Consider the following 22,887-nt stretch of genomic DNA (forward strand, 5'->3'; position numbering starts at 1 on the left):
TATCGCTACCTGCTGGTTTTCATCGATACATTCTCAGAATGGCCAGAGGCTTTCCCTACAAGTCTGAAACAGCACAAGTAGTAGTAAAGAAATTAATCTCAGAACTTGTCCCCAGGTTTGGCCTACCTGGTGCAATGGGGTCCGACAATGGCCCTGCATTCATTGCCCACATCACTCAGTTATTGGTAAGAATACTAGGTATAAATTGGAAATTACACTGTATCTATAGACCTCAGAGCTCTGGACAGGTAGAGAGGATGAATTGAACCTTGAAGGAAACCCTGACAAAACTAAAACTGGAGACTGGCAGAAACTGGGTAAGTCTTCTCCCTTTTTCCCTACTCCGGGCCCGTTGCACCATGTATGTAAAGGGTCTCACCCCTTTTGAGATTCTGTTTGGCTGACCCCCACTGATACTTCCCAAGCTAGGGGAAGAAATATTAACATCCTTTTGTAATTATAACCTCCTGAATTCCTTACAGGCTTTACAGTTGAGCTCCAGGCTTAACCACGCATGTCCGAGAGGCTCACTGAGACCCACCCTTCAGTACTGGGCCTGGACCACCTCTCCTTTAACTGGGAGACCAAGTGGACTGGGAAATTCACTGTCATCCTCAGCACCCCATTGGCTGTAAAGGTTGCCAGAAAGAGACACTGGATTCACCGAAGTTAAGTAAGAAAGGCAGAATCTGAGGACCCCACTGAACGATGGGCCATCCAATGTACAGGGAACCTGGTTTGCCTGTACCTCTGGTATCACTCCCTGTATTTCCCCCTTGACTCTCATCCTCCCCATCCCCCCTGGAGAGCCTTCTCTATGCATCCTCACTCACATCTTGCCTCAGGTATACTATTACTCTGGGGAGGGAGGGAGAGAACATTATGTCTGCTCGGAGGCAGAGAAAAACGGGCCCCGGTATTGATTCCCCTTTTAGTAGGCTTAGGTGTTGCCGGCTCCACTGCTGTGGGAAGAGCAGCTCTCGTAACAGGAAATCAGAATTTTAAGGCCCTCAGCAGCCAAATAGATCAAGTTCTGAGCACATTAGAACAAAATGTAGATAGACTTGAAGATTCCCAGTTCTTTAGCTGAAGTAGTATTACAAAATAAGAGAGGGCTCGACCTGTTGTTTCTAAAACAGGGAGGACTATGCATGGCCCTAGGGGAGATGTTGTAAATGTTTCCCTCCACGTCCTGCGTGGATCAGGGTTCAGGATCTGGAAGAGGAGCCGCACACAAATGAAAGAGAAGAGACAAGAGATCATCTGTAAATATTGGGGGGCCAACGGGTAAATCCAACTCAAGAGGAAGGACTTCCACTGGTGCCCAAGCCGCACCAACCTTTTGTTGGTTTGGGATCCACCCATAGTATAGCCCAGCCTTGGGCAAACTATGGCCCACGGGCCGGATCCAGCCCGTTTGAAATGAATAAAACTATTGAAAAAAAAGACCGTACCCTTTTATGTAATGATGTTTACTTTGAATTTATATTAGTTCACACAAACACTCCATCCATGCTTTTGTTCCGGCCCTCCGGTCCAGTTTAAGAACCCATTGTGGCCCTGAGTCAAAAAGTTTGCCCACCCCTGGCTATAGCTCTTAGGCAGGCAAGTTCCCGCAACACACAGACTATCTTATCAATAAGGATTTACATGACTATCTGGTGGGGAAGTTGCTTCAGCTGCCATTATCTGGACTAACAGAGGTGGTGCACAGCTCTGACCTTTGCTAGGGCTTTAAAGGTCACCAGCCTTCCTGGTTCTCAGTCTACACTTCTCTGCCAGTGAAGACAATAGGCAGTTTCCCACAGGGAGACATGTTGTTTTTATACTAACCACTAGGGAGTTATCAGGGAGAGCCTCAGTCAGATAAGGAACAGGCTACAATACAGAGAGGAAAGGAGAAAGTCGTAAGGAAACTGGTATGAAAACCTCTTCTCCTGGTCCCCCTGCTCACCACTCTCCTAACCGCCTTAGCTGGGCCATTAGTACTCCTACTGCTAACACTAACTTTCGGCCCGTGCATACTGAACTGCTTAATGAATTATATTTGACACAGAATACAAGCAGTCACATGAATGGTCCTAAGAACTCACTACCAAAGGATAAGAAGAAACAATGATTTGATTCTCCCGTAAAACCAGTGGGGAATGCTGCAGAGTAGGACAATTTTTAGGCCTGCTTAATTATCTAGCCGCCTCAGTAGCTTGACAGCTTGTGCAAAGTTTCTAGGAACTGATCTCCCACACCTGAGATATGGCCCACAAAGAACAAACAGATCAACACACCTGGGCAACAGGCCCATAAAGAACAAACAGATCAACAATCCCACTTACCATCGCACCAAAAAAATTAAGATACCTAGGAATAAACTTAAGTAATGAGGTAAAAGACCTCTACTCAGAAAACTACAGGATGCTGAAAAAAGAGATAAAGGAAGACATAAACAGATGGAAAAACATCCCATGTTCTTGGATTGGTAGAATCAACATCATTAAAATGTCCATACTACCCAAAGCAATCTATAAATTCAACGCACTTCCCATCAAAATACCAACAGCATATTTCACAGACCTAGAACAAACTCGCCAAAAATTCATCTGGAATAAAAAAAGACCCCGAATAGCTGCAGCGACCCTGAGAAAGAACAAAGTAGGTGGGATCTCAATACCAGAAATCAATCTGTATTACAAGCCACTGTTGTCAAAACTGTCTGGTACCGGCACAAGAACAGACATATAGATCAATGGAATAGAATAGAGAGCCCAGAAATTGAGCCGAACCAATATGCTCAATTAATATTTGACAAAGGAGGCAAGAACATGCAACGGAGTCAAGATAGTCTCTTCAATAAATGGTGTTGGGAAAATTGGACAGATACATGCAAGAAAATGAAACTAGACCACCAACTTACACCATACACAAAAATAAACTCAAAATGGATAAAGGACTTAAATGTACGATGGGAAACCATAAAAATTCTAGAAGAATCCAAAGGCAACAAAATCTCAGACATATGCGGAAGCAATTTCTTCAACGATACAGCTCCTAGGGCATTGGAAACTAAAGTGAAAATAAACAAATGAGACTACATCAAAATAAAAAGCTTCTGCACAGCAATAGAAACCATCAACAAAACAACAAGAAAGCCCACCACAGGGGAGAACATATTTGTGCCAATGCTATCACCGATAAGGGTTTAATCTCCAACATTTATAGGGAACTCATACAACTTAACAAAAGGAAGATAAACAATCCAATCAAAAAATGGGCAAAGGACATAAATAGACACCTTTCCAAAGAGGACACTCAGAAAGCCAAGAGACATATGAAAACATGCTCAAAGTCACTAATCATCCGAGAGATGCAAATCAAAACAACAATGAGGTACCATCTCACACCTGTCAGAATGGCTATCATCAACCAATCAACAAACGACGAGTGCTGGAGAGGATGTGGAGAAAAAGGAACACTCATGCACTGCTGGTGGGAATGCAGACTGGTGCAGCCACTATGGAAGACAGTATGGAGTTTCCTCAAAAAACTAAAAATGGAACTCCCATTTGACCCTGTGATCCCACTTCTAGGAATATATCCCAAGAAACCAGAAACACCAATCAGAGAGGGTATATGCACCCCTATGTTCATAGCAGCACAATTCACCATAGCTAAGATCTGGAAACAGCCTAAGTGCCCATCAGTAGATGAATGGATTAGAAACCTGTGGTACATCTACAGGATGGAATACTATGCTGCTGTAAAAAAGAAGGAACTCTTACCATTTGCAACAGCATGGATGGAACTGGAGAGCATTATGCTAAGTGAAATGAGCCAGTCAATGAAGGAAAAATACCACATGATCTCACTCATTTATGGATAATAAAGACAATTATAGACTTATGAACAAGAATAGATACAGAGCCAAAGCAGCCTGGAACAGACTGTCAAACTATAGGGGGAAGGCCGGGGAGGGTTAGGGGCAGGAGTGAGGGGTAAGAGATCAACTGAAGGACTTGTAAGCATGCATATAAGCATAACCAGTGGACATAAGTCATTGGGGGGTAGGGGAAGCCAGGGAATTGTCAAGGGCGGTTAAAAAAGGAGACATATGTAATACTCTTTGTAAAACTTTAAGCAAAAAACAACTAAAAAAAAAAAAAAGTACAAACAGATCAAAATTAAGAATAGCCTTTACCTTTAAATTACCCAGAAGTGAATAACAGGGGGAGGATGAGTAGCTTGGCTAAAACTACACAATTAGCTTTTGTCGCTTGGCTTTGCTTGCTATGGGAACCTGAACACGGATGTCATAGTCCCCTTTAAACATTGGACTGTGCAGATGGTCGGGGCCGCTTCTGTCTTGGGCTTCCCGAGTGGAGGAGCAGACACTGGCCAGTAAGTAAAGGCTCTAAATTGTAATCAGTCTGGAGTTCTGGTCATTCTGTAGCTCGCACTCCCTAACATTGTCAGGATTCCTTGAGCCCCAAGGACAGCTCTTTGCAGCTCAATCAGCTAATGGTGAGCAGAACTTCGGGCAGGTGAAGAAGGGGCGCCTAGACTGGCCTGGAAGCCGACCCCAGCCAGGGTGGGAGTTCTGTCCTGTCCTGTCAGGGAGTGGAAATGGCCTGTCAAGACTTCAAAGTGCTGCGCCCCAGGGCTCAGCGCGGGGAGGTGGAGCGGCGGGGCGGGGCGGCCCGGTGGGGCATTGGCAGGGCAGGAGGTTCTTTTCCAGACTTTGCTGCACTTTGAACTATAGTGGTTGCTGGTTCAGAGCAGAGGAAGGGCAGGGCAGGGAGTTAGCTGGGCTGGAGGCTAGAGCCAGAGCTGGGAGCCCTGTGACATGGAGTGCTGGCTGGTTTCGCTGATCTGGGGTCTCCCCCATATGTGGGCACCTCTTGAGGGTGAGTGGAGCAAGGATGCCTGGGCAAGCGTCTGGGAGACAGCGAGAGGGAGCTGGGCTGGGAACGGGGGCGAGGCATGATTGGGCTGATGGAGACGCCTGCAACTTGGAAACTAAGCAGTGAGCTCACAGGCGACTTGGGCCAAGAACTTGGGGCTCCGGGCCTCAGCTCCTGGCTCCAGGGTTGCGGGGTGCCAGGGAGCTGGACGACACCACCCCTCCAGCCCAAGGCCATCAGTTTTGTTTGTTTTCTTCCTTCCTTCTCCTTAAGCTCTGCGCCCTCCAGGCCCCTCGGATCGCCACTTTCCTGCAGAGCCTCCAAGCAGCGCCAGTCTCCTCTTCCTCCAGATCTCCTCCTTTGCCAACAGCAGCTGGACGCGCACCGACGGCTCTTTCTGGCTGGGGGCGCTGCAGACCCACTCTTGGAGCGATGGCTCAGACATCAGCTTCCTGAGGCCCTGGTCCCAGGGCAAGTTAAGCGACCATCAGTGGGAGCAGCTGCAGCAAGTGTTCTGGGTGTACCGGAGCAGCTTCACCAGGGACATCCGGGGATTCGCCAAAATGCTGCACGTGGACTGTGAGCTGAGGGATGGGCCCCGGGCAGCTGACCCCGGGGAGACAGCGGAGGCAGAGGCCCAGCTGGGAGACTCTGGCCTCACTGGCTGGGATGTTCTCATTTCTACTCCTGCCAGGAAGGTCCCAGCCACTGACACCCCAAAATACCCCTGGTTCCTCCTGCCCTGGGTCACCCCCTCTCATTTCCCGGAGCTTTCGGTGGTATAGCCCTCACATCCATGTCTTCTTCAGTTGTTGCCACCGTTAAACTGTTTGATCTCTGTCCGTTCCTCTCCTCAGATCCTTTTGTGGTCCAGATGTCTGCTGGGTGTGAGGTGCACCCTGGGAGCCCCCTAAAAAGCTTCTTCCGCTGGGCATTTCAAGGAAGCGATATATTGAGTTTCCAGGGAACTTCTTGGGTGCCAGCCCCCGATGCCCCACATTGGGCCGAGGTGGTCAGCAACAAGCTCAACAAGGACCAATACATCAGGGACACATTACAGTGGCTCCTCAGTGACATTTGCCCCCAGTTAGTCACGGGCCTCCTTGAAGCAGGAAAGCAGGATGTGGAGAAGCAAGGTAAGCCTGTGTGTCTCCCCCCTCCACCCACACCGCCCCCCCAATCCCTCCTCTGTGGGGCTCCGTGTGGGTTTTCCATTCTAGGGTTTGCATTCCTTTGAGCCTTGGAAGAGAAAGGCTCAGGAGGGGATGGCTAAGGCCTGAGGGCATTATTCACTCCATAGTATTCACTGAGCCACCTTTGGGTTTGTGAGTTCAGTTAAATAAGCTCTGGGGTCAAACAGGATCTTTGCTTGAGGGGGAGGATGGGAAGTCAAGCAGTAGACTGGGTCAGGAAGACGGTAACACAAATGGATGAAGTGATGGGAGCCTTTGTTTCCAGCGGGGGACTGTGGGCTGCCTGAGTGAGCCTCTAATGCACAGGCCCCATTCCCTTGTTGGATACAGTGAAGCCCGAGGCCTGGCTGTCCAGTGGCCCCCCTCCTGGCCCTGGCCGTCTGCTGCTGGTGTGCCACGTCTCAGGATTCTACCCAGAGCCTGTGTGGGTGAGGTGGATGCGAGGTGAGCAGGAGCAGCCGGGCTCTCAGCAAGGGGACGTCCTGCCCAATGCTGACGGGACGTGGTCTCTCCGAGTGACCCTGGACGTGGCGGCTGGGGAGGCAGCCGGCCTGACCTGCCGAGTGAGACACAGCAGCCTCGGAGGCCAGGACATCTTCCTCTACTGGGGTGAGAACTAGGGCCCCGCGGGGAGGGGATGTGGTTCTGAAGCACAGAGGGCGGGACAGGGAAGGGTGGGAGTGGACTGATGCAGGACAGAGGGGTTTTGGCAATGAGGCCCTGACCAGGACGGACGGAAGGAGGGGATCCGGGTACAGGACAGAGGGGAATAAAGATCTCAACTCAAAAGGCACTGAGGCAGGACGGTCCATATGAAGAAATGTGTGACCAAAAGACTCCCAGTTTCAGAAGTAGGGGGCACATGAAGAATCCCAGGGAGACTTAGTCCTCAGGAGAGGGGATGGGAGCACGAGAAGGCAGGGTACACAGGTAGCTGTGGTTCTCCGGCTGCTTCCCATGTGTGGGCTGAGCACCCTGCACACAGCGTGCCATCCAGTCACCTCTCCTCTGAAGCAAGTATTATTCTCACTTTATCGATGAGAAGCTGAGGCTCAGCTAGGTCAAGTTACTGCCCACAGCCGCATTGTTAAAAAGAGGAAAGCTGGGCTTCGACTCAGGACTGCCTCGCTGAGGAATTACTGCCCTTCCCCTGTGTGCTGTGCTATATAAGCTGAAATGGACTGCATTACGGATGCCCCAGCCCTGAAAAAGCTGGGCCCTCCAAACTTCAGGGGAATAGTAGAGGCCACTTTTATTGTTTTTATTAAAATACATATCTATATTGATTTCAGAGAGGAAGGGAGAGATAGAAACATCAATAATGGGAGAGAATCATTGATTGGCTGCCTCCTGCACACCCCACACTGGGGATCAAACCCGGCCCTGTGCCCTGACCGGGAATCGAACCGTGACCTGGTTCACAGGTCGATGCTCAACCACTGAGTACACTGGCTGGGCCAGAAGTAGCAACTTTAAATGGGAGAGGAAATAAGCACCTGGCACCCTCACATGTGCTGAGACCAGGTGGCTTGAGCTAGGGAGGAATCCCGGGGCTGAGAAACTCCTGTGTTCCTGAAGCAGAGGGGAGTCATGTGCCGGTGGGCTTGATCGTCGCAGCAGTACTGGCATCCCTCCCTCTGGTAGGAGGAGTCGTAGCCTTCTGGCTTATAAAGTGCAGGTGAGTCTTCTTTTTCCGTCTCCTTTCCTCAGCCTTTGTCCCCATTCCCTCTTCCTTCCATCCCCTCTTCCACTTTTCTGAATGTTCTCTCCCTGGCTGTTCTCTCACAGGTCTTACCAAGACATCCTGTGACTGCCCTCGCCACACCTGTCTGCAACTCAGGATCTCAGGTTCCCAGGACTTCGGTCCCCAGGAATGGAGGATGAAAGAGAGGTGTCTCGAGGAAGCAGAGAGCAATCCCAAGACAGCTCGCATCACACCCCTTGCCTACTTTAAGAGAATTTAAGCATCCTGTCTGTTTAGAAGCTCACGTGGTTCTTAAGAACAGAAGTGCAAACTCAGATACCTACCAGGGACAAGCAGAGAAGTGCCGAAGCGGGGGCACCTGTGGCCATTGTTTAAACGCCGGAGCCTGCAGAGACCTGGAAAGCCCTTGTCCTGTCCAAGGGAAGCAGATTCCTTGTTGTCAAATAGGAAGTCAGACCCTGGGTTGGCTGTGACCGACATTTTTCAAGAAAAGCAGAAGTCTGGATTTTCATGTGAGCGTACCTGATATTAAAATACTAGGGGCCTGGTGCACGAAATTCGTGCACTGGGTGTGGGGCGGGGGGGAGTGTCCCTCAGCCCAGCCTGCCCCCTCTCACATACTGGGAGCCCTCAGGCTTTGACCCCCATCACCCTCCAATCGCAGGATCGGCCCCTTGCCCAGGCCTGACGCCTCTGTCCTAGGCGTCCGGCCCGGGCAGCGGGGACCTGCAGTGGCAGCAGGGGCGCTGCGATCGCGTGGGCTCTGCCCCTGCCCCTGCAGGATGTCTCTGGCTGAGGCGTCCGGCCCGGGCAGCAGGGACCCACAGCTGCAGTGGCCCCGCGATCGTGGGCTTTGCTTTAGGCCCAGGCAAGGGGCCCCTAGCTTCTGGGACTGCCAGCTTCGACCGTGCCCAGCTCCCATCGCTGGCTCCACCGGTACTTCCTGCTATCACTGGCCAGGGCGGAAAAGGCACCTGATTCTCCGAACATGGCCCCAGGGCTGCCTTTGCCCTGCCCCCCAGCTGTTAGCTCCCCCCTGGGTTTCTGATCACTGTCAGTGGCAGGGGGCTTCTTCCTGCTTTCCCTTTCGCCTCCCTGCATTGTGCCTACATATGCAAATTAACCGCCATCTTGTTGGCAGTTAACTGCCAATCTTAGCTGGCAGTTAACTGCCAATCTTAGTTGGCAGTTAATTGCCAATCTTAGTTGGCAGTTAATTTGCATATAGCCCTGATTAGCCAATGAAAAGGGTATCGTCGTACGCCAATTACCATTTTTCTCTTTTATTAGTGTAGATTGACTCAAACTTTTACACAGTTTAGGGTGTGGAACCCCAAATACACCTCTGCTAGTTAACAACAACTTGGGGGGCTTTCAGTTTGTATCTTTTGGGAAAGCTTCCGGTGAATGTCAATATTGGCAGTTTGAGGACATAATTTCTATTGTGCATTTGGATTTATAAAGGGATATTTCATCTTTAAAAAGAAAGTTAGGTCAAGGAAACAGAGGTATCCCAAGCTTTTACCTATGTAATTTGATTAAGAGAGGAGAAATCCTAGTGTATGTGTATGATATGGAAAGAACTACTCTGGGGAGGGATATTTCTCACCAATGGGCAGTCATTTTAATCAGACTGGCTCTCCCAAACAGGCTCTCTTACTTCTGGCTAATGAGGCAATGCACGAAAAGTGTTGAATATACCTGGGCAAGCCTGAGGTGTAGTGATGCCGGCCTAGCTGTCTTCTTGGTTCTTAGACAGGAGGTCACAGGAAGCTAAGAGGAACAGCAGACCTTTCTGGAGCCAAGAAATGAAAAGGTCAAGTTAAAATGATCGGTTGGCTCTCAGGAAAGTTGCCTCTAGGCACTCCAGGGTTCTGAATATCCAGAAAAAGAGAGGCTGCCCTTTTGAAGAGTCTTTGCTTGAGGAAATTAAGATTTGACTTCTTCTCTGCTGGACTCGCAGGTCAAACCTAGAATGCAGGTGAAGAACCTGCTGGCTTCTGAACCATGGTTCCCAAATTGTGTTTTCGTGACCAGTGGCCTCGGCATCACCTGGGAACTTGTGAGTTATTTTGGGCCCCACCCCAGAGCTACTGAATGAGAAACCTTGGGAGTGGGGCCCAGTCTGTGTGTGAACAAGCCCTCAGGTAATGCTGATATTCAGCTAAAGTTAGAGAACCACTGTTCTTAGACATGTGTAATGCTGTGCAACAAATTTCTCAGAATGCTTAGTGAGGATATTGGCTTGGGTTAGTTAAGGAAGGCTTCATGGACGAAGGGGAACTTGAAGCAGAACTTAGTGAGGCGGCTAGGTGAACCAGCAGGTGCACTGGATCAGGAGACTGGAGTTCTACCCTCTGACTCAGTTTCCTCCTGTGCCCATTGGGGCTAATAATGTCTGTCTTGATTAAGCTACTGATTATATGTTTGTGTACACCCGGATTCATATGTTAGAAATCTAATAACCAAGGTGATGGGTATTAGAAGGTGGGGCTTCTGGGAGGTGATTAAGTCAGGAGGTCTGAGCTCTCAAATGGAATTAGTGCTGTTAGAAAAGAGGTCCCTTCACCATGTGAAGACAGCAGAAGATGCCATCTAGGATGCAGGCAGTGGGCCCTCATCAAACCCTGAATCTTCTGGCCCCTTGATACTTGACCCCCCAGCCTCCAATCTGTGAAAAATAAATTTCTATTGCTTATAAGCCACTCAGTCTGTGTTATTTTGTGATAGCAGACCAGATGGGCAAAGACAAATTTTCTCGTAGACATGTTGTCTCCTAGACAAATGTGTGAAATGTGTGGTAAGCTACAATGGCTTCAGAAACGTGTGACCTGTTATTATTTTTGGTGCCACACTGCCGTTGGGAGATGCTCTTCAGCTTGGTTTCCTGAAGCAGGGTCAAGTTTGCGAATGTATCTCACTGGGCTTTTACATTCCCAGGCTCTTCTGAAATCATTTTGGAAATGCTTCAGCCTGAATTTATAGTGGCTCTGGTTCGTTTTTAAGCAATTTTGATTTATTTGGAAAGTAAACGTTTATCCAGAAAATTTTGTCCTCTTTTTTCAAATAGGCAGTTCCTATCATCTCAGGAAATTTATTTTAAAATAGGTCAATATTCTATGTATGAATATCATGTTCTTCATTGAGTGCTGTGCTATTAGTTACTTTATTGACACTCAAATTTATTGCTATAAGTTCTAAATTCATCGTTATGTGCTCAGTGATAATGGATGGAATTCCTCATTATTTCTCCTTTAAAGTCAACACAATGTTAAGCTTTTACAGTAGAGAGCCCTGGAGAGACACTGCAGGAAGAAGGGGCTCTCCTGCAGTCACCAGCTACTACATGGCAGGTCATACTGTGTTTTGTCATACTGCCTCAGCTGGCCTACTGATTAAATGTTTGTGTACCCCCCGACTCATATGTTAGAAATCTAACAACCGTAGCTCATGGACACTTGGTTGACTTTGCAGCCTAAACCTGGCAAGGACCTTTTCATAGCCCTCTTAAAAAAATTATATCTCTATCTCTATCTCTATCTCTATCTCTATCTCTATCTCTATCTCTATCTCTATCTATCTCTATCTCTATCTCTATCTCTATCTCTATCTCTATCTATATTGATTTCAGAGAGGAAGGGAGAGGGAGAGAGAGATAGAAACATCAACGATGAGAGAGAATCACTCATCGGCTTCCTCCTGCACACCCCCTACTAGGGATTGAACCTGCAACCCAGGCAAATGTCTTTCTTTGACCACTATCAAACCTGGGACTCTTCAGTGTGCAGGCCGACATTCTATCCACTGAGCCAGACCAGCTGAAGCAGCCCTCTTGACATAATGGATTGATCTTCCAGACAAAAAAAATCAATAAGGAAATAGCAACTTTAAATGACACACCAGGATGTCAGAGGAATGGTGGTGTGAGAGATCCCCTTTGTTTCTCCCCATGAAATTTCAGCAAGTTGATCAGCTATCACTCAACAAATGACTCCCTGCTCACAACACAGGCATGTCTGAGAGATCCATGCATTGAAGCCTCCAAAGGTGGGCAAATGGGAGCAATCAGGGGAGGCAAGAAGGGAGGAGAGCTAAGAGGGGATGGATGCAGCTCTGCAGCTTGGCCCAGAGAGGGGGGGAGCTGGCTGTAGCTGGCGCTCCCTTGGCTGTGAGGTGCAGAGAATGTTGGGAGGACACTCTTATGGAGTGAGTGGTGCAAACTGTAGATGCTGAGAGGCTTGGGCAAGGACGAAGCGCAGAGGTTCTTCAGAGGTTGTCGGAAGGAATTTATCACCAGGAAGTTGGTGTTCCAAACTAAGAAATTGAGCCATAGAGAGAGCCCTGCTGTCACGTAGACTCCCCCAAATTATCTCCCCCTGCGCTTGGTGCTGGGATGTGGAGCACATTATCTGCAAATCTGAGAACTGCTATGCAGGATTGTTATCTATCTCTGTGACTGATCCCTGAGTGGGATGTATTGGAGGCGGCCCTGTGGAAGTCTGGGGTTGCCAATACTGAGAGGGAAAAACAAACTTCAGAGATTAGGCGAGGCAGGCGAGGTGGAGGAGGACCATGTGCGCGGGCCAGTGGCGGGTAGAAGTGTGAGTGCCTGCGGGGAGGTACAAGAGGGACCTAGGCAGGTGGGGCCTTCGCCGCTGCCATGCAGGAAATCATCGCCAATGTGGACCAGGTAGGTCAAGTTAGACTTGGAGATCGCGGTGGAGCAAGCAGCAGCTCGTGGTGCAGCCGCTGCCCTTCCCCGGCATGGACAAGGCCCTGGCTGTTGTCTGTGAATTCTTTTTGAAAGCTGCTTGTGGCTAAGGGGGCATGTGCCCGTTTCGCCACATTAGTGGTAAGAAGACAGTGGTGTGCAAACACTGGCTGCGGGGGCTGTGCAAGAAGTGGGGGACCAGTGCGAGTTCCTCCATGCGTAGGACATGACCAAGATGCCTGAGTGCTACTTCTACTCAAAGTTTGTTCCCCTGTGTAGGCACCGGCACACGCGGAGAGTCACCTGTGTGAATTACCTCGTGGGATTCTGCCTGGAGGGGCCCTCGTGTAAATTCATGCACCCTCGATTTGAACTGCCAATGGGAACCACCGAGCAGCCTCCACTGCCCCAGCAGACGCAGCCTCCGTCAAAGCAAAGTAACAATCCGCCATTACAAAGGTCGTCCTCCTTGATCCAGTTAACGAGCCAGAACTCTTCTCCCAGTCAGCAGAGAGCCCCGCAGGTCATCGGGGTCATGCAGAGTCAAAACAGCAGGGCAGGCAACCCGGGGCCCCGCCCATTGGAGCAGGTCACCTGTGACAAATGTGGTGGAAAAGGACACTACGCCAACAGATGCACCAAAGGGCACTTGGCCTTTCTCAGTGGACAGTGACAGCAGCTGGAGACAGCTCAGAGCAGCCCAAAGGGCCCCATTTCGGGGACCACTCTGGGCCATCCTTGGGATTGTGCATTTAACTGTTCAATGCCAGTGTTAGTACAACTCTGGCTGGAGCTGGTAGGCAAGCACACTGGCCTGTATCAGTCTGAGGGGCAACATCTGTCAGTTTCCCTACCATTTTGCTGTAGTCTCTTTTAAAAAGGGGACATGTGCTCCAGTTCTGTCCCTCAAATCAGCATCATGTGTGTCTAGGCATCAACATCTGTCTGGGACTTCCAGAGCACTGCTCTCTGGAGAGGAGGAAGTTGCAGGGAAGAGCTTATGCAAGCAGTTCTGTATGAAAGACGGCCCTTCTCCTTGGGCCTCATTAAACACCAGTTCTTGGTGACCCCAGGGACTGGTGGGTCCTTAAAACTGAGGCTAGGTCATGCCTGCTTCCTCCATGTCCTGCTGAATTCAGAAGCTGTGCCTATCAATGTGATTTGAACGAGGCAGGCCTTCAGGGCAAACTCAAGTGGGCTTGTTGCCTCAGCCTGGTCCTGTTCCAAGGTGGCAGCGATTGAGGAGGGGTGCAGGGCTCTCAAGTGTGAGGGTCTGTTCCCTCTAGGCTTATTTTCTTGGGGCACATGTTTAACAGTGTTTAAGGTATACCTGCAGCTGAGCGACGGGCCACCCTTTAAAAAGATGACATGATCCGCCTGTGCACCTACCTCCTGCCCCTCAAGCATCTGTACTGTCACTCAGACACCTTTTGGCCTATGGAGACCACCTTAAGCCTGGAAATGTGAAACTATCACCTGCAACTTGCTGGGCAAGGGGACCTATCCAAGTTCAATTATAAGAACAATTTTTATGAGGTTGACTAAAGCTGCTTTTTTAATAAAAACAAAAAAACAAAAACAAAAAAAACAAACTTCACCCCCCAACTTTGCAACCATACTGAAGGCAGCTGCAGAGGTCAGCTTGGGAATTTCACAGAACTAAGAAACTTGTGATTCAGTGCCACCTACTGGAAAATAATAGAAATATCTCTTCATAGAAACCTGCTAAAGAAGTGTCAATACATAGCTGCCCAGACAGAGAGGAAGCCCAGCCCGCCAAATAGCAAGTTAGTGAGGCAGTCCAGAAAGAAAATGAAAAATCTCCAGCAAGCAAACTGGAACACATGGAAATATGTGATGTAAATGACAGAACTCAAGATTGCAGTTCTGAAAATACTCAATGAGATGAGAGAACTTGATTCACTCAGAGCACAAATCACTTTACCAAAGAGATTCAAACTTTAAAAAAGGACCAAACAGAAATTCTTGGAATGAATCACTCAATTAAGGAGATCAGCAATAAGCTACTGAGCCCTGGCAATAGAAGCGACCAGATGGAGGAAAGAATTAGTAACATCAAAGATAGGAACCTATAATAATAAAAGCATAATGTGCTAATTAGACCAGACGTCCTTCTGGACGTCCTTCCTTCTAGACACAGCCACAGCAGGCAGGGGCCACAGCAGAGGTGTCAGAGGCCAGGGCCAAGGCCCGTGCACAAATTTCTTGCATCAGGCCTCTAGTCTAGAAATAACACAGGGAAGAAGAGAGAGACCTAAGCATAAAAAACATGACAGTGCTCTATGAGAACTATCTGACTCCATCAGAAAAAGCAAATAAAAGAATAACAGGCATACCAGAAGATGAGAAAAGAAAGGAATGGAGAGCCTATTCAAACAAATAGTGGATGAAAACTTCCCAAACCGATGGAAAGAACTAGATCCTCAAATCCAAGAAGCAAACAGAACACGTAGTTACCTTAATCCAAATAGGCCCTCTCCAAGACAAGTTGTATTAAAACTATAAAAAATTAATGACAAAGAAAAAATTCTAAAAGTTGTCAGGGAAAAGAAGGAATGACCTACAAAGGAAAGCTCATCAATTATCATCCGACTTCTCAGCAGAAACTCTATAATCCAGAAAAGAGTAGAACCAAATATTCAAACAACTCTAGGAGAGAAATTACCAGCCTAGAATAATATATCCATCAGTTATCCTGGTAATATGAAGGAGAAATAAAGACCATCAGAGATAAACAGAAGCTGAAGGGATTTATCACCAGAAAACTTCCTATGCAGGAAATGCTCAAAGGGGGTTATTTTACCTAAAACAAAGAGCAAAAGGTCACAACACTGAGTAAAATCACCAAAAAACTTACATAAAAAACAGGGATAATTTGTGACAACAAAAACATAAACATGGGAGAGGGTAAAGGTCTGAATTGGCAAAGGAGGACAGAGATCAGATGTACTAAAAAAAACCCCACAAAACTACCTTATATATGCAAGTTATTTTTCATAAACCTAATGGTAACCACACAGAAAAACGCCAAAACTGAAACACATAGATTTAAAAAAGAGGGAAGAGAGGAAAGGAATATGGAAGACCACCAAATAAAAACAACCGACAGAAACAAGAAAGAAAAGAAGCAGTGGAGGCACAGAGCTACCAGAAAATATGGATCAAGTGGAGACAGTGAATCCTCAGACATCAATCATAACCCTAAATGTAATGAACTGAATTCACTGATAAAACGTCACAAGGTAGCAGATGGGATCAAAAAACAAAACCCAACCATGTGCTGCCTTCAGGAGACAGCAGAGACAAAGGTAGAGTCAAAACGACAGGGTGGAAGATGTTCCTTCAAGGAAATAATAGCCACAGAAAAGAGGGTGAAGCATGTGTAGCTGTACTTATACCCGACAAAAGAGATTTCAAAATAATGAAGGTAACAAGAGACAAAGATGGACATTTTATAATGATAAAGGGGGCAGTACACCAAGACATAGCACTTCTCACTATATATGCTCTCAATCAGGGAGCACCATCTATAATAATAAAAGTGCAATATGCTAATTAGACCGGACAGTTGAACAACCTTTTGGACATCCTTCTGGATGACCTTCCAGATGAAGCTGTGGCTGTGAGGGCCGAGCTCCTCGCACGAATTTCGTGAATTGGGCCTCTAGTAATATATAAAACAACTACTCACAGAACTAATGGGAGAAACAGACCAAAATACAATCATAGTTGGGAACATTAATATTCCATCGACAGCGCTAGATATACTATCCAAACAAAAATTCAATAAAGAAATATTGGCTTTAAGTGACACACTAGACAAAATGGAGATAATCGACATTTACGGAACCTTTCATACGAGAACATCAGATTATACCTTTTTTTCTCCAGTGCACAAGGAATATTCTCAAGGATAGACCATATATTGGGTCACAAAACTAACCTTGACAAATTCAAGAAGGATGAAATTCATACCAAACGTATTCTCTGCCAACAATGACTTGAAATTAGAAATCAACTGCAAAAAGAAAGTAAAGAAACTCAGAAATATGTGGAGTTTAAACAGCATACCACTAAACAATGGCTGGGGTAAAGAATAAATAAAAGGTGAGATCAAAATCTATATAGAGACAAATGAGAATGACAATAAGACATATCAAAACTGTGATGTGCCCAGCAGGTGTGGCTCAGTGGTTGAGTGTTGACTCATGAACCAGGAGGTCAGTTCAATTCCCGGTCAGGACACATGCCCAGTTGCGGGCTCGATCCCTAGTAGGGGGTATGCGGAAGGCAGCTGAATGATGATTCTCTCACATCATTGATATTTCTCTGTTTCTCTCCCCCTCCCTTCCTCTCCGAATCATTAGTAACATATTAAAAAAAACTTCTTTGATGCATCTGAAGTATTAATAAGAGGGAAGACTTACCATTATAGGCCTATCTCAAGAAACAAGAGAAATCCCAAGTAAACTAATCCAAAATAAAGGACAGTGAGCTAAACTGTTTTTACTTTATCTAAGTATTAAACTAAATATGAAGAGCAGCAAAACCAAAATAAAATATTTAGTAGATACAACTGCATATAGTAGCATTTATACAAGTTAATGAGGAAAAATTGCCTTTTTGTAAAAATAATGGCTACACAGATAACTTTCAAAAGCAAAACCTTTACAGGTAAAATTCAACATTAGATTTGCCAATTAGTTTTTGCTGTGTATAATTTTTATATAAAAAGGAATTGATCTGTCTGAATATCCTATATAATAAAAGGCTAATATGCAAATTGGCTGAATGGTGGAACGATCGGTCACTATGATGTGCACTGACCACCAGGGGGCAGATGCTCAATGCAAGAGCTGCCCCCTGGTGGTCAGTGAGCTTCCATAGGGAGAACACCACTCAGCCAGAAGCCCTGGGCCTGGCTCACGGCTGGTGAGCGCCGCAGCAGTGGCAGGAGCCTCTCCCACCACCTTGGCAGCGCTGAGCTGTCAGTCAGACATCCCCAAGGGCTCCTGGACTGTGAGAGGGTGAAGGCCGGGCTGAGGGACACCCCCTCCCTCTGAGCGCACAAATTTCGTGCACAGGGCCTCTAGTACTTCTAATAAAATATATATCAACTTAGATAAATAGAAATTATGTAACTGTGATTTAGAATAATGAAATTAAATTGATTTAATGGAGTTTACCTGGTACAATTTCTTTTTTTTTTTTTTTCCCCGGCTGCTGGCAGCCAGCCTTGCCCCCCACCACTGATGCCAGTTGCCCTGTGTGTGTGGGGAGACTGGTGGGGCAATTGGGGCCCCACTTGCTCCCACCTGCCTTGGCCTGGTGCTGCCTGCATCCGCTGCCACCCACCCCCTGTTCCCTGTTTCCCTTCGGGCAAGCAGGGCCTGCTGGCTGGGGGCAGCTCCTGCATTGAGCGTCTGCCCCCTGGTGGTCAGTGCGCATCATAGCGCCTGGTACAATTTCTTATACATATTTTAGTATGTATAAGAAGATTACAGTAGAGGAATTAACAAAAACTGGAGAAGTTACGATTTTAGATTACAAATGCGATATGGAGATTTTATGTGAGGCTGACTGTAACTATGGGGGAAAATATAGGGTAAATATCCCAGAGTCAAGCTTCACACATCAATATAGTGTACTTGCAAGTTGCAGTATTCAGTTTGCCTTATCTTCTTAAAGTGGTGGGTTCAGGTAACGGTCCCAACAGATGCACAGCTGTGGCTTCAGGTGAACAGCTGCACACCAGGCATTGGGTTTTTAATTCAGAATAGAGTGAAAGTGAGCAACATAGAATTTCACAGAAATTTCTCTCCAAACTCCAATAAAAAGATATAACTTTGATGCTTGTGAATGTCTATATTGACTAGGAATCACTGGGAGTTCAACAGTTACTGAACAGACTGGCCTACCGAAGATTTCCTATGAAAAAATAATTGATTTGTTTTGCGTATATATTATATTTTTTATTTGTTTGTTCATAAGAACCTGCTTGTATCAGTCACCTTTTCTGTCCTGCCTCACATCTTCTCAGCCTACTTTCCCCACAGGCATTGCAAGGCAACAGAACCTAACTTCAGCTTCATTGCATGTCTATTGTGTCTTTCTTTGTCTTTAATGTTAATTAATTAATTTATTTTTAAATTGAATTTATTGAGGTCACACTGGTTCACAAAACCATATCGGTCTCAAGTGTACCACTCAATAAAATATGGGTGCACACTGCATGGTGCACCCATAGCCCCAAGCAAGGTCTCTTTCTGTCCCCAATCCCACCCCCCCACCTTTGCCCATCCCCACCTACCCATCAGCCCCCTTTCCCTCTTGCTATCACCACATCATTGTCTGTGTCTATGTGTTATGTACATATGTGTGTTTTTTTTGCATTGTTGTACTAAGCATCTTTTTATATCTCATGGCCATTTGTATGTATTCTTGGGATAAGTCTGTTCAGGTCCTCTGCCCATTTTAAAAATTGGATTGTTTTTTTAACTGTTTTTGACTTGTGTGGGTTCTTTATATATTTTGAATATTAACCCCTTATAGGAGGTATTGTTTGCAAATATCTTCTTCCATTCAGTTTGTTGTCATTTTGTTTTGTTGATTTTTAAAAAATAGAACATTTTAATAAAAATTTATATTTTTTCTTGAACATTAACATACCAGACAATGTATAACTATACAAATTAATAAGCACAATGCAAATAAACCTGTTTTTCTTGTTCTCCAAAAGCAAAATATTTCCTGTTGCGCACACCAAACAAGTCAGTATAAGACTGTGGAGAGAGGCTACAGTGTTTGGACAGGTTTAAGCCTCGGACTAATGAGAGGGCACAGTTCTCGTGGCCACGTGCAAGTCCCAGCTTGGAGGGCAGAGCCCTCCCAGCACTATCATAGCCAATAGCTAGAGTTGTAAGCCTGAACCTATGGTCCAAACACGTGGCCCCACGTGCCTGAGTGATGTGGGCTTGATAGAGTTCAGGTGCATGTAGTTGAGTAGAATCAAAACCCATGAGAATGTTGTAAACATCTTGACCACGCCCTTACTTTGCCTCATGGAATCTGGCTATAAAATAAAGACATGGCTTGTAGTCCGTGGTGCTGTCTCTCTCCATCCAAGAGGGCAGCGACCCACCGAGACCCAGCTTTCATTCTCTTGTCTGTCTTTTCTTAATCCTTCACCGCCCCGACTCAGGCTCACTGAAGCTGGCCTAGCTGGTGCAGCACATAAGGTGCCCTGGGGCTAAGTATGCCATGGCCGTGCCAGCCCGCCACACAAGACTCTTGATACTTTTTAATGCACAGAAACATTTTAGTGTGAGGGAGTCCTATTAATTTATTTTTACTTTTACTTTTCTTGCCTTTGGGGTCAAGTTCACAAAAGCCTGTCAGAAACCAAGGTTTATAAGTTTAGTACTTATGTTTTCTTGTATGCATTTTATTGTTTCAGGTCTTATATTTAAGTCTTTATTCCATTTTGAGTTAATTTTTGTTTATGGTGTCCAAGAGTAGTCTAGTTTAATTCTATTACAGTAGTTTTCCAAATTTTCCAACACCAATTATTGAAAAGGCTTTCCTTTCTCCATTGTACGTTTTTTGGCTCCTTTGTCAAAAATTATTTGCCCATGTACATATGGGTTTATTCCTGGGCTCCTGGTTCTATTCCACTAGTCTGTGTGCCTGTTTTACCACCAATACCATACTGTTCTGATTATTGTAGCTTTGTAGTATAAGTTGAAGTCAGGGAGTGTGATGCCTACAGCTTTGTTCTTTTTTGTGGAATTGCTTTGTTTACTTGGGATCTTTTGTGGTTTCATGAAATTTGGTTATTTTTTTGTTTTGTTTCTTTGAAAAGTGCCAATGGGATTTTTATGGGGATTGCATTAAATTTGTATATTGCTCTATGTCAGCGATTTTCAATCAGTGTGTTGCCAGAATTTTTAAAACATGCAATCCTTGACTAGTCAGGAGCATTAGCCTCTTTTTCCTTAGATCGTCAAATAAAATAATGACAACAGCCAACACAACAATAAATGTCTGGTGGGAGTGAGTAAAAATTGTATCTTTTTTTTGTAAGATTGGTAAAATATATTTTTTGGTGTGCCACAGAATTTTAGCCATTAGTTTATGTGTGCCATGAGATTAAAAAGATTGAAAATTGCTACTTCAGGTTAAAATTATGGCCATTTTAACCATGCTGATTGTTTCAATTCATGAACATGGAATATATTCTGATTTCTTTGTGTCCTCTTCAGTTTTTTTCAACAAGGTCTTATAGTTTTCAGTGCATAGTTCCTTCACTTTTTTTTGTTGAATTTATTTCTAGGTATTTTATCTTTTTGTTACAATTGCAAATGGCGTTGTGTTCTCCATTTCATTTTTTGATATTTTGTTAGTATATAGGAATGCAATAGATTTTTGTATACTGATTTTTGTATTCTGCAGCTGTATTGTATTTGTTTATTGTTTCTAATAGTCTTTTGGTGGAGCCTTTAGGGCAGTGGTTCTCAACCTTCTGGCCCTTTAAATACAGTTCCTTACGTTGTGGCTCAACCATAAGATTATTTTCATTGCTACTTCATAACTGTAATGTTGTTACTGTTATGAATCGTCATGTAAATATCTGATATGCAGGATGGTCTTAGGCAACCCCTATGAAAGGGTCATTCGACCGCCAAAGGAGTCGCGACCCACAGGTTGAGAACCGCTGCTTTAGGGCTTTCTATATACAGAATTATGTCATCTGCAAAAAGTGACAATTTTACCTCTTTATTCCCAGTGTGGACGCTTTTTATTTCTTCCTCTTGCCTGATTGCTCTGGATTACAAAACTATGTTGAATAACAGTGGTGAGAGTAGGCATCCCTGTCTTGTTCCTGATCTTAAAGGAAAGGTTTTCCTTGATCTCATTGTCAGCCTATTCATTGTTTAGTAACATGTTACTTAGCCTCCATCTCTGTGTGGGTTTTTCAAATGTTTCCTTGTGATTGATATCGAGTTTCATATCATTATGGTCAGAAAAGATGCTTCAAATGATTTCAATTTTCTTAAACTTATTGAGACTTTTTTTGTTGCCTAGCATTGGTCCATTTTAGAACATATCCCATGTGCCCTTGGAAAGAACGTATATTCTGCTGCTTTGAGATGAAACGCTCTGAATATGTCAGTTACATCCATTCGATCTAGTGTGTCAGTTGAGGCTACTGCATTTACTTGGCAGCGTATTTTCTTGCTTGTTGCTGGCATTGGAATGCAAGTCAGTTTTTTAAAGATGACCAAACATTAAGTTATATTTTTGTGAAGATAGAAGTTTGAAAAGAGGCTTTATCTATTTTGGGAGCTGTGTTTTCATTTTATTATATTTAATGTTTGGAAGTCAGATCACTTCCCAGCATCTCATGACACCACCGTGCAGGGTTTTAATACAGGAGGCAGGCGAGTTTCTTTGCTTTCTCACCGCTCAGTTTCTGTCATACTGTTAGTCCTGTGAATTCTGATATGTTTTCCGTGATAGTGTAGGTGCCGTGAGCCAAGGCATACCAAAGACCATTCCTTGTTCATCTCTCTAATTCTTTGCAAAACCTTGACTCTATTTTTGCCGTTCTCTCTTTACCCTTATTATACTCCTGTCTAAAAATCTTCTCTGGGGTTCTAAAACAGGGATTTAGATTCTTTATCACTAAACAGTCCTCTTCTACTTTATTTACAAAATGAAAGGATTATGTTGGCTAAATGCTGATGTGCCCCCTAGCTCTTTCTGTAACTTGCTAGTTCCCTAATCTTGGGAATTCCTTGGGAAGATACAGGGAATACCTGTATCTTCCCAGGTGACTCAGAAATCCTATTTGAGGAAAACGTTGGTGAAAAAAGGAACTGTTATTCAAAGGAAAAGCAAGAAAGGGAAGAACAATCTTGCTCAAAAGTGAAAATGATTCTTCTTCTTTTTTTAAATATATATTTTATTGATTTTTTACAGGAGGAAGGGAGAGAGATAGAGAGTTAGAAACATTGATGAGAGAGAAACATCTATCAGCTGCCTCCTGCACATCTCCCACTGGGAATGGGCCCGCATACCAGGTACATGCCCTTGATCGGAATCGAACCTGGGACCTTTCACTCCTCAGATCAATGCTCTATCCACTGAGCCAAACCGGTTTTGGCAAAATGATTCTTCTTGAGTTAGTTTTATCTTAAAGAGCTCTTACAAAGTCTAGCCTCTGTTTTTCTTGTTGCAAATCGTTCATTACATCCTGTCTTCTTTTAGATCTAAGGATTCTTGGTAGGCCAGCTGAAAGTTTTCCCTGCATGGCATGTGCATTTTAAACATACATATGTGCAAAGACATGTGATAAGCTGT

General features: G+C 45.4%; 2 protein-coding genes and 1 pseudogene across 2 annotated transcripts in view; all 3 read left to right on the forward strand.

The window, feature by feature from the left end:
- Nucleotides 1-8,323, forward strand: part of LOC132221043 (antigen-presenting glycoprotein CD1d-like) — a 33,027-nt gene extending 24,704 nt beyond the window's left edge. The window contains exons 7-11 of the mRNA XM_059674973.1: nt 5,169-5,474; nt 5,753-6,031; nt 6,419-6,697; nt 7,670-7,766; nt 7,877-8,323. Coding sequence (XP_059530956.1) covers nt 5,169-5,474; nt 5,753-6,031; nt 6,419-6,697; nt 7,670-7,766; nt 7,877-7,898 — 983 coding nt within the window. The 3' untranslated portion in view covers nt 7,899-8,323. The remainder of the gene's footprint in view (nt 1-5,168; nt 5,475-5,752; nt 6,032-6,418; nt 6,698-7,669; nt 7,767-7,876) is intronic.
- The window catches only part of LOC132220919 (antigen-presenting glycoprotein CD1d-like), a 102,220-nt gene that overhangs the window by 44,167 nt on the left and 35,166 nt on the right, over nt 1-22,887 (forward strand). The window lies entirely within an intron of this gene.
- Nucleotides 12,454-13,468, forward strand: LOC132221273 (cleavage and polyadenylation specificity factor subunit 4-like; annotated as a pseudogene).

Source organism: Myotis daubentonii, chromosome 18, assembly GCF_963259705.1.
Source record: "Myotis daubentonii chromosome 18, mMyoDau2.1, whole genome shotgun sequence".
NCBI lineage: Eukaryota > Metazoa > Chordata > Mammalia > Chiroptera > Vespertilionidae > Myotis > Myotis daubentonii.